The sequence below is a fragment of the Hetaerina americana genome, unplaced genomic scaffold, assembly GCF_022747635.1.
Source record: "Hetaerina americana unplaced genomic scaffold, ioHetAmer1.1.p SCAF_5, whole genome shotgun sequence".
In the NCBI taxonomy this organism is placed as follows: Eukaryota; Metazoa; Arthropoda; class Insecta; order Odonata; family Calopterygidae; genus Hetaerina; species Hetaerina americana.
Genome location: NW_027287095.1, coordinates 10471843 through 10484107, shown reverse-complemented (window position 1 = coordinate 10484107; position 12265 = coordinate 10471843). Strand labels below are relative to the sequence as shown.

The window sequence follows — 12265 nt, the reverse complement described above, 5'->3', positions numbered from 1 at the left end:
TGAACAAGTTTAATTCAAGTAGTCTAGAGAAGAACTTTTACAAAGAACAATTTGTACAATTTACATTGTCCAAATTTTTGTTGATTCAATAAAGTGCCACCGAATGTGTGTGGATAAGTTATTATCCAACACATTCACCTGGTGTCATAGTCCATGCTTACCTGGTTTGACTTTATTAAAATGTCTTGGAAAATTAAAAATGTTCTTCAAGTCTTTAGCCATACCATTAACCCAGAAGTCTAGGGAATGAATAGGGAAAAGCAAGTTCAAAGACATATTGACATAGAAAAATGAACTAAGTTGATGTGTATGCTATAAAAGTAGAGCTAAGAGATTGCAGTCTTTTTTACATATTTTCAAATTTCAGACTGCATAAGTAAGGGTAGTAGGCATAGGCAGTAAGAAATCATTCTCCACCTTTTCATTCTAAATAAAAGGAAACAAACTATAAGTAATGAATGATAATATTGAAGGCGGGGACTAGATTATGTGATGATTACATTGTATTTTAAGTTTTCAGTTGATAAGTCTCATAGTCATCCAAAGGAATGCATTTAATAGGTAAATACATATATATTTTTGGTTCAATAAGGATTAAGATGAACACAAGAAAATTAATTAGGTTTTCAAATATTGTTAGATAAAAATAAAAGGGTTAATGATGTGGATTAGTGGACCAAATCAATGAAAATCTTTATGATAGGAGATGTTCATCCCTCTGCTGTTCAGTACTGAATCTATTTTGTTCCTTTCAGTTGTGTTTGGCAGTTGAAGAGCTCATCCTTGATTTCAGACATTACACAAACAATCCATTTGCATGAGCAAAATGAAAAAAAATCCTGCAATATTTCATTATAATGAGAAGTTATAATTTTTCAAGCTCTTCAACATCAATTACATTTTGAATTAATCTCAATATATGTGTTCGTGAATATGGATCATGAGTCAGACTCACTGAAGATTGAGCCTGAGGGCACTGTAGGCAACATTACTCTAAATGTTAAACATTTCAATTTAAGTTATCTATTGAGTACTTTTTGAATGTAAGTCATGATAATTAAATATAGCAAATATATTCCTGTTCATCATGATTCGGTAAAAATTCAATTGACGAGTATTTCTCTTTTAACAGATTGCTGTGTTGAGAAAGGATTGCTCCACAAAGTCGTCTACCCAAGATTAAGGGATTATTGTCGAGATTCTGGTTTTGAAGTACATATTGTTGATTTGCATTGGAAGACAGCCTTAGAAAAACAGCAGGACCATGAATTTCCAGAACTCTGCCTTGGAGAGCTCTCCCGTGAGCAAAATTTATTATTTGTATTTCATTTACTAAGTAAATTGGTTTTTTCATTTGCATGACATTGTCAATTGTTGCAATTGTTCATGGTTTTTCCGTTTTGATAAAAAATTGAGCAAAATTACATTGAAGTGGGTTCATAATAGGATTTTAAGATAGATATTGTGTACATAGTTTCAATCTTGTATATACATCTCATTTTAAATTTTACTACCTCAAATGATGGTTAGGATTTTCCTTAGCTGATAGTTTTGACAGCCTAGCATTCATAAATTTACTTATTTTAATAAGTATCATACTCATAATAATAATTATTTCAGTGTCCACAAATTATTATTGGTTTATATGATGAGTCTCAATGTGATTGTCATTATGAGCCATTTGTAACAAATACTTAGGGTTGTATAGTGGACCTTTAAAGAATATATGCAAAAGATGTATGTGTAAGAAAACATGTTTAATTCAATTTTGGTGTATGAATGAACCAGTTGCTTGTTACCCATTTTGATTGCTAAAATACGGATTTGGAATAGTGTTAGAAGAAGGCAATGTTTGTTCATTAAGTCCCTAACGTCTGCAGATCCAAGTTCTGTGGTTTTTTTATCGTTATTAGTTATCTGAGAAGTTCCAAATTACATTTTCTGTCTTTGCCACCAAGTTTTCTGCCATTTTTTTCAAGTTTTCTTCACATACTCAGTAGAAAAATGGGACAGTTGATCGCATTAGCTCAAAAACATTAGATGTTTGTAAATTTGCTTTGATGCAAACTACCTTGATCAAAAATTTCCCGGAATTTATTCAGAAAATTAAAAATACAAGTTTATTCATCTAAATCTATATTGTCCCCTTCAAAGTAATACCCATCGACTGCAACACACTTATGCCAGCGCTTGATCCAATCCTCGAAACATTTTTTATATTCGGTTTTCGGTATGTCCATCAGTGCTTCCTGCGATTTTTCCATTACTTCCTCTCGGCTGCTAAAACGCGTTCCCCGTAATGGTTTTTTAACTCGATTGAACAGAAAGAAGTCACAGGGAGCCAAATCAGGTGAATTCGGTGGCTGTTGGATGGTATTTGTTGCATTTTTCGTCAAAAAATTACGAATAATGATAGCACTGTGCGACGGTGCGTTATCATGGTGCAAAATCCATGAGTTTTCTGCCCACATTTCTGGTCTCTTTCGGCGAATTGCTTCACGCAAACGTCTCATAACGCCCAAATAATACTCTTTGTTTACTGTCTGGCCTTCTGGCAAAAATTCATGATGCACTACACCGTTGTAATCCATGAAAACCGTCAGCATTGCCTTCTTTTTTGACTGAAAACGACGTGGTTTTTTTGGTCTCGGCTCATTTGGTGAACGCCATTCACTTGCCTGATGTCTGGATTGCGTGTCGTACTCATAAACCCACGTCTCGTCTCCAGTAATGATCCTTTTGATGAATGTGGGATCGGGTTCAGCCTCGCAAATCATGTCTTTTGCGACGTCAACACGGTCTCTTTTTTGCATGAAATTGAGGTCTTTTGGCACCAACTTTGCTGCTACACGACGGAAACCCAAATCATTAACCACAATGTCTTGGGCGGATCCATAGGCAATGTTCAAGTCCTCCGCTATTTCTCTGATGGTTAATTTGCGGTTATTGACCAACATTTCTTTTACTTTATCAATTTTTTCACCGACTTTCGATGTCGATGGTCTGCCACTGCGTTCATCATCTTCGATTGACTCACGACCACTTCTGAACCGCTCGTGCCACTGGTAAACGACCGTTTTTTTTAGAGAATCGTTGCCGAAACACTTTTCCAACATTTCCAACGTCCGTGCGCCACTAAATCCGTTTTTTACGCAAAATTTAATACAAGTTCGTTGTTGCAAATTTAAATCCATTTCTGAAATTGTAAAAAATCGCCAACACACACAGAGATAGATGTACTCTTGGCTACGTAACTTTTGCAAATGTCAAGTTATGACACTAAGATTTAAAGGGAATATCAACAACAGATGTACCAATTTAACAAAAAAAAACAGAACTCAAATCGGAACGATGGGAGCGCCACACGGTGGTTATTCCGGGAACTTTTTGATCAAGGTAGTAAGTAAACAACCTCAGAGTTGAAAGGTTTTCATTTACATGAGAAGTTTGAGGCAAATAACCGCAGAAAAATATCTACAGTAAGTCAGGGACAGACGAAAGGATTCCTGCAGAAGAAAAGATTAGATCCAGATTAGGGAATAATGCAAGAGAAATTCATAAATGAAAACCTTGAATAACTGGAAGCTCCCTACCTGTAAATTTTGTCAGCTGTCAATTCTTTTGATCCACCATGCAATTGTTGAAGTTGAACATCAATTATTTGCCTCCGACAAGACCTGGGGCAAGCTCTTGGTTCACATAAAAAATCTAAATCTCCACTCCAAAAATGGCTAAAATTTCTATAGCTCTCAAACCTTTATCAACTTTGAAGAGCCCTAATTCACTTCCATATATAGCTAATTTTAAATGCTATGCGCTATTAGAACTCACTGAGTTTTTGATCTAGTGTTAAACTGCCCCCTGTCACCACTGGAGACTACAATTTAATTCATTGCAATTTTGTCTTCATTGCATCATATCAATCTCAATACTTAAAATAATTGACTCAATAGTAACCAGTCTCTCATAGAGATCCTCTGCCAAAACCCACTGTGGACATCTCTGAACATATATTCTACTAGAGTTCTTTCCGACTTGGCAAAGTTATCACTAAGAAGATTTAGAGCTACTACAAAGAATGCACAGTACAATCATAGGAAATCTTCTCAGTTAGATTTCCAAACCCTATCTAATTTTGATGACTCAACATTTATTATCAACCTCCTTTCATCTACTCCTAAATATTCACTCCTTTCCTGCTCAGAATTTGTGCAAATTAAGTTTGAAAAATCACATATGTGCATAAATGTACATTGAATTCATACCCTTAAATGCCCAAGTTTACCAAAAGTACTGTTCAAAAGAGGAAGCAGCATTGATTGGCCAGCGCAGCATAAGCTCTTTGCTATAACTGATATTGAATGAACCCCTAAAAAATGTTGCACGCAAACTGCAGTTTGCTGCTTGCGTCACTCCTCGGCCAACCTACCCACGGGGGCGCTAACCTTGGGCTCCTGCTCACCCACTTGGGAGCGCAGGCCAGATGGAGGTGGCGTTTGTCATCCCCGTGCTGTTCCTGAGCCATTCCCTTGGGACACCCCTCCTGCCGAAAACAGTGGAGAATCAGGACTTCAAAGCAGCGGTGGGAAGGGCAGTGGACCCTGGTGACCGAGACCTGCTGCAGAAGTGGTACAAATTGGACAGCCATGCACAGCCCCCATGCTACAGGCTTCAACCAATAGCATCACACATCCCTGGATTTAAGGTTCAGAAATCAGTATTTTAACATAATGAATATCCAATTACTTTGGATTTAATCATTGCCTTTAAATCCTATATGAATATAATTTTTTGTTCAAAAATGTTTCAAAATTAGTATGCATATATCATATATATGTAATATCTTTATGAATATTGGCCATTTAAAAACAAGATTTTTGCTGTTTTTGGTGTCATGCTTCTATTTTGACGTTACTTTGCTTGTTGATTGGCTGTTGAGAATTCCATCACAATTATTTAATTCAAAAGATATATTGTTTTTAATTCATGAAACAAGGTCTCATAATGGACCAATAAAAGTCAGTAATTGTGGTAAATTGTTCTCTTTTTATATTGCATTTCTCAGGATGCATCTGTAGGCTTCATCTGTAGGTTCATACCCTCCTAATTATGGTCTGGTGAAACCTCGTTTTAATGCCATCAATGGCCTAATTAGTTTGCATTCTGTTACGAAATGAAGATCATTTCAGTTTATGTTGCAATAATTATGAGTATATTTTTGGCTTGTATTACCGATTTATTTTAATGCAACATTTCATTTCAACAAACACTAGTAAAGTGCTTGTTGAATCATTTTGAGTAAATGGCATGTTATTGGTGAAATTTTGACTAGCAAGGAATTAGCTCGAAGTTCTTTATGTAGATAAAATTTATTTGCAGTCTAATCCTATCCTATGAAACTAATTAAAGTTTGCCAGTCTCGGTGGTGGCGGAGTAACGTCCTCGCTCGCCAACTCAGATGTCACAGGTTCGTTTGATGCCTTGGGGGTTTTTCCCTCCACCTAGGGCTTGGATGTTTTTAATTGTCTTCAATGTAATATGCAGGGGTCATGTGGAAGAAGGAACTATAAAGTCTCAATCTCACCAGAATGAAGTCATAAAATAAATAAGGTGTATAATATCTTGGCATGTTTAATGGTATCATTTGATTTTTATTATCCCATTTCCCAAAAGGAGGATTCATCAGATGAGAAAGAAAAAGCTTTGCGAGAATGGAGGACTGAAATTGAGCGCACATTGGCTGTTATGGTGAATGTATTCCCCCAGGAACTAAGGGACACATATCTAACCACAGTAGTGGAGCAGGTATGATCACATCTAAGGAATATTAAAATATTTCTTATCCTTATTGTGCTCCAATTGCTTAATATATGTCATGGGTTCAAAGTAGCAATACCTGCAACATAAAATTCAATGAAACATTTATCCAAAATTAGGGTTTTTCTTTTTTTTTACTTTATTTTTGCAGTTTTTAGGTATTATGAGAACCTTCTTAAAAAGACATCCATTTATTAATGCATGTTGAGTAGCTCACAAGAAAGTAAATGCTTTAGATATTGAGAGTTTGAGTATCTGAGTTATTTTTTATGCCACCCTTTTGGCAGATTACGGATATTTCTATCATCATTTTTTTTACTTTGTAGACATTCCTTACCTTTCAAATAATGTTAAATTAACCGCTCAAGACAAAGTTGGTGAGAAGCACAGTGAAGAAATATAAGGACCGTGTTTTCCCATCGATAACGCACAAGTTATCTACACAAAAATGTTCAGATGATCCAAAAGTTTTTTTTTTGTGAGTTTGGGTTTTTACCTGTATGATCATTCCTTCATTACCACCATTTCAGTATTCTTATTATTATTAGATCTTGTTATCATGCATGTGGTGTTCATCTGTGCTCCAACTTATTTACACATCCAGCCTGAAGACATTATCAGGGGGATATCTCATCTGTAACTTGGGAGCCACTTGTACATGAAATCAGTCTCTTTCAAATGTTGAGCTTACTACATGCATGATGATGGGCTTACCATTCTCAAAATTTCAAAAGCTTGAATCATAATATTGCAGAAATATTACAGTTAGGAATATGCACCACACAGAACTGGTCGCCAAATTAAGTCAAATGTTGAAAATGATGGGGTAAAAATTAGATTAGTGAGCTTATTAAATATGATAATGGTTCTCTCCAAAAGCAAGGAAATGTTGCCAATGTTTACTCTCATTCGTTGTCTTACAATAATTTGTTGTCTACCTCAATATGCCAACATGTAGTATTTCAAAATAAGAACCAATTATGCAATTAAGTTGGTTTTTGTCTGCATATTTATTGGTGATCAACTAAACTCTTAACTTGCATGTACAGGAGGTCCATAATACAGTGTTTATGAGTCAAGAGTTAGCTAAGCGCTGCATATGGCTTTGCCGAGTGATCAGCAGTATGGAAAATTCTGACAGAGAAGACAGCACTACAGGTAGTGATAGCTCTCCACCATCTTGCTCTCATGGCCAAGCAGAACTGAAAAGACGTTTGAAAATACTTCAGAGTGACCTCCGAGTAAGTATTGAATTTTAAATAAATACTTGAACTGATAAAATCAGCTGCCACTATTATCTGGATTAGAAAGGGCATTTTTTTCAGAATTGCCTTGTTGTAATAATATGAAATGCTAAAATATTATTGTCATAATTTATATAAAAATAATTAAACTTCTGTAATTTGAAGTTTTTACCTCTTCTGTTTTCACTCAGCAGTGGGTGTATTTTGTGAGAAAAAGAATTATTGACATTCTTTCAACTCAAAAATGTATAGATGGACAAATAATGCCTAGTATCTGTATATTGAGAGACCTTGATACTCTCAGCAGAGGAAATTACAAGCAATCTTCTGGCAAATAACATTTGAATGTGAAGCAAAAAAGTAAGAAAAATGTATTGCAGACATTGAAATGGTCAGGAGTTAAGATGATGGAAGATCTTTATTTACGGAAGTATGATTGGAAGTCTTAAATATGCAAAATTACATGTTATTTTCATATGCAATGATCCTTTAAAGGTATAAGTTTACAAATACCATTTTAATTCTAAAGAAAATATTTTTTTTGAAAAACAGGCATCATCAAAAAATGGTCATAGTAAAAAGCTCAAATGATAGGAATAGATCTGTAGGACTTGTGGACAAATTCCAAAATTATGGGTTAGGTGGTTCTAAGGTTAAAACAAGCATATGTTCCCCTTATTTAGTTAATTCAGGGAGTTTTATGTAGAAGATTTATTGTTCCTAGTTTACAATATTATTTTTCTGACCATTTAACTTCAATGGCATATGCGGCAAGTCTTCAATGCAAGCTTCATAGGCTTTAATTCTGATTATTAAATTACTGCATGGAATATGACCTTCTTTTATTAGCATTTATTGATATATTATTCTAGTTTTGCTATAAAAATAAGCCTTAAGCGTTTGGATGGTACCTATGCTGAACTTTTGAGATGCCAAGTGCATTCATTCTTACCATATATGTCCACACCACTCTGCACTCTTACATCAGGAGTATGAAATAAATTAAAAGTATGTAGTTGGTACTCAAAACATAGCAAACTTTTCAACTTCTCTGTTTGCATCATTATTGTCTGCCTAACTGACATTATCTACAGTGGTCATCGCAGAAGCTGCAGTTATGGAGTTTTGTATCTCTGATATAGTTTACCTCAATGGTATTGTTAATACATTATCAAGAATTTACTGTTTCATTATTCTCTTCATTTTCATGGAACAAATATTATTCATAGCTGCAGTAATATCCTTATTTCCCGTAGTAGGTCTTATCATTCTTACCAATGTCAAATGTGTGCTGCAAATTGAATTGTATTTGACAATTTTGTGGATGCTGAACTGCCAGTGCTGAACTTTTTTACTATTTTGAATCCTACAATAGTTTAATAAAGGTATCTTTCTTTTTAATGAATATTTTGTTTTTCCAAACAACTTTATTTTCATGTATTTAATTATAATGTTCATGGAAATATTAAGAAATGAGTAGAGAGTATAGCATACATAAAGTTATTAAAATGCTTTTCAGTATCAATGATGTCAATATTGAATATTATATAAGTTATGCTACCATCATTAAAACTGCAACTTGCCATAGAATATCAACCTTGGTTTGCGCATTTACTGATCACTACATTTAAAATACTGGGCCTCTTAAAAAGATTCTGACAACAGTGTGCTTTAGAACCATAGTGCCTTGCACAAAAGCAGTTGCCATGGTGATAACATTAATGATGGCATACCATATACTCTATCATCTCTTATGATCTTGTGGGCTGTTGAGAGATGTTAAAACAAATCATCAATACAAAGGTCAAATGTTTGGATGAAGAGGACAAAACACTCATTACTAAATGAGTAAAAGATGAAGTTATGGATTAGCAATGACAGTATCCTGAAGTTGGTAATTTTAAAGAGAATAATAGCATTGATGAATTAGAATCTGTGCTTTAACTGCTGGGATATTAAATGAGAGAGATTAGCAAAAGTATTATAGGTAATGAAAAATAAAAGGGTGAAAAGGTTAATCGTGTAACTGATTGAAGTATGGTTGGTAGCAGGAAATGGAGCAATAACTTAGTTAAGAAATATTTCTTACCATTTCGGAAGAAGAAACATTTAAGTGAATGGTGGCCATTGTCAATCTAAGCAAAGTATATTATTTCTCTTTCCTGTGCCCTTCACAGGGTTCTCTCCTTGCTCTGTCCCCATTCCCTTCAGGAACTGGAAATATCATCCATCCACCAACATAAGTCTTTTGTTGTGCAGATGAGGAACCAAGCTCTAAATAAGTGATTGAAATAATATTCATATTGACCATATAAATCACTGAGTGTATAGTTAAAATATCTAAAATTGTGTATTGCAGAATCAGCTCTCTGAAAAGCATATACTCAGGCTTCCAGTCGAAGGATATCGAATTGGAGAAGATGAGAGGAGAGAAGAGGGACCAGAGGGTGGGGTCATTTCAAGTAATGGCACCATTAGCCCAAGTGTGTTAGTAGAAAATCCCTGTTATGTGGAGGAAGTGACGGAGCGCCTATGGTATCATCTAAAAGAAATTTCAGAAGTAATCATGGAGGAGAGCCAGGTCAAGGTATGGTATTTTTGTCTGGTTTTTACCATGCATGTTGATTTGCAAGTTTTCTTTTATTCAAAAGAACAAAAAAAGATTTATTTCAAAATTCAAAAGGCCGAAAACTGGGCCTCCAAGTATTCAGCTTTGAAACAAGTAAACATTTCAATCATTTCTACAATTCTGAATTAGGGTATAAAATCAGTTTCATCTGTACATTAACCCTTAGAGTGCCGGATGTGATATCGTGGTCCTCTAGCATTCTATCAACAAAAAAAGCAAATAATAATTGTTGGTAAACATTAAAGTGTATGTATAATAAGGTCATATGAAGCACATTTCTCATACACTGCCACATTAAGCTATTATATTAGTTGCAGCTCAGACATTTACATGTACAAGTATTCCACTGAAAATTGTTAATCAGCTGGAATTTTGCCTAGGACTTGAAATTAAAAGAAATATATGATTTTTTTGTGTGGTAAGTTTAAAGTGTAATGTGACTTAGGTCTTTGAAGTATACTACAAAGCCAAACACTACTAATTCCATGTTTGTGGAGTCTCCTAATCACATGCAGTATTTGCATGCAATTTGAAGAGTCCATTCTTCTAGCAAGGGCTTTGAGTTTGATGTGGGAGAGGAGTAGCCACTAATTTTCATTCAATAATCATTGCAGAGCTCCTCTTCCCCACCACAAAGTGCTATTAGGAAAGTACACGATGGGGACCCTATTAAAAAAATACATTTGTGAATACACTTGGATGCATCTCACAAGACAAGAACTTCACATGCCACATGTGCCTTACCACAAGAGGAGCTCTACCCTCACCTATGAAACCAATCTTTGGGTTGATTACGATGGTTTAATCAGACTAGAATACTTAAACGCAAAATCTCGCAACAGTATATAGCATCTAACCAAGTCAAGGTGTCCAGATTTGACAAAATATTGTGATAAATATATTTAAAGTTTGAAATGTTGATTTACCATATTACCAGTCACATCAAAAGGAAACTTTTCGTAATGATATTCTGTATAACTCACCCTTTATGAACAAAATTCTATTTCAGACCACACCAAAACCAACATATGGCATAGAAAGTAGCTTTTTTCAAGAACTTGATCAACAGGCAACATTTTGTCAGCAAGCTGCGCAATGCAGTGTCAACAGAAACTCCTTGTTGCAGGATATTAAAAAGTGAGTGATGTTTACTCTAGGTTTACTTTATCTTTTGCCAAAATGGCGTACATGTTTGTAATAAGATGTTTTAGGCTTCTAGGCTAAAAGTGCTAATAATCAATTTATTTACAAGATTCTGTAAAAATTACAAAAATTTTAGTGTTACTGCCTACAATTACCTTTCAAGAGAAAATTTGGAAACAACTTTACTTGATTACTAAAAGTAAACAGTAGGGAACAGATAAAACAAAAATGAATTGTTGATATTCTGAGACCATATGAATATTCAAGAGTGAGTAACACATGATTCTATGCCAGAGTGCGGTTATCCTGATAGCCTACACCTTTGGAATTTATTAAAATTGGGTAATAGGTACTCAATCCTGTTATGGATCCTTTTGATTAATCGGCATCCATTATTGTTGTATTACTATTGCAAACAGTCTTTTCCTTGAATCTAAGACTAGGAATTGTAAAACTTAATGGTAAAACCACTTGTTAACGTTAGTGTTTTTTGATAAAAAATTCTTTCAATACATGGTCAGATCCTCAGAATATAAATGTATTTAATTTATATTTAAAGATTGTCAAATTTGAAATGTTAGATACCTGAAAAGAACACTGCAGCAACAGTTATTCCTACTTCTTACTTTTGAATCCCTTGAGCACTGAATACAGAAGTTCAGCAAAAAGAAATTAAGATGCTAGAATTAAGAAATTGAGGATAACATTAAAGAAAAATGCAAGGTGCTTGTGGGGGTGCCGGAAATTATGTTAGCGCAGGCGGTGCTAGGAAATACTAATAAGGCACATATAAAGCGTTTGAATGAACAGCAGATTTATTCTGAGTGCTGTGGATAACAGACAAAGGTCAACATGGAAAGATATATGCCACGGGCGCAAGGTGCACAAGAGGGATGAACGCTCGGCTGAGGTTGAGAAGTGACTGCCGCTGCCCGCGGACCCATTGGTCACCACCATGGTCCTCCGCTCCACGGTGACCATGCCATCTCCTCCGCGATAATCCTCGTCGTCATCGTCGCCGTCAGACATTTGCCGGACCCGCGAAGAGGACGTGGAAGAGACGCTGGTCACCATCTCCCCCGCCGACTTCCTCGTCGTAGTGAGAGGACTACCTCTATCGTTTTCCACGGAGCGCCACCTCAGCTGCCCCGTATTCTCTGCACCAACTTCGTCCTTCTGACTCACTGCCATGCCCCTCGTCACGGGAACGGGGATGCGAGTGTGGGCCGCGCTCGTTGGCGAGCGCTGCCACTTGTTGAGAGAGGTTTTCTATCTTCTCCATCAGTGCACTAATAACCGGGTTGGGGGCCACTGCGGCAGCGTACGGCGAATGAGTCACCTCCGCTACCTTGTCTGCCAGGGCGGCGAGATCTGTCAAGCTCGTAGACGCCTGGGTGACTAAAATGGCGTGGACAGGACGCGGCAGGCAGCT

At 35.9% G+C, this 12265-nt stretch overlaps 1 protein-coding gene across 3 annotated transcripts in view; it reads left to right on the top strand.

Moving 5' to 3' along the window:
• LOC139694454 (NACHT domain- and WD repeat-containing protein 1) overlaps positions 1-12265 on the top strand; it is an 81978-nt gene that overhangs the window by 35142 nt on the left and 34571 nt on the right. For 2 of the 3 annotated variants that reach the window (XM_071593048.1, XM_071593046.1), the window contains exons 5-10: positions 1133-1300; positions 4479-4705; positions 5674-5805; positions 6867-7058; positions 9421-9648; positions 10700-10827. In XM_071593048.1, the coding sequence (XP_071449149.1) occupies positions 1133-1300; positions 4479-4705; positions 5674-5805; positions 6867-7058; positions 9421-9648; positions 10700-10827 (1075 nt within the window). The remainder of the gene's footprint in view (positions 1-1132; positions 1301-4478; positions 4706-5673; positions 5806-6866; positions 7059-9420; positions 9649-10699; positions 10828-12265) is intronic. The other variant, XM_071593047.1, reaches the window with a different exon arrangement.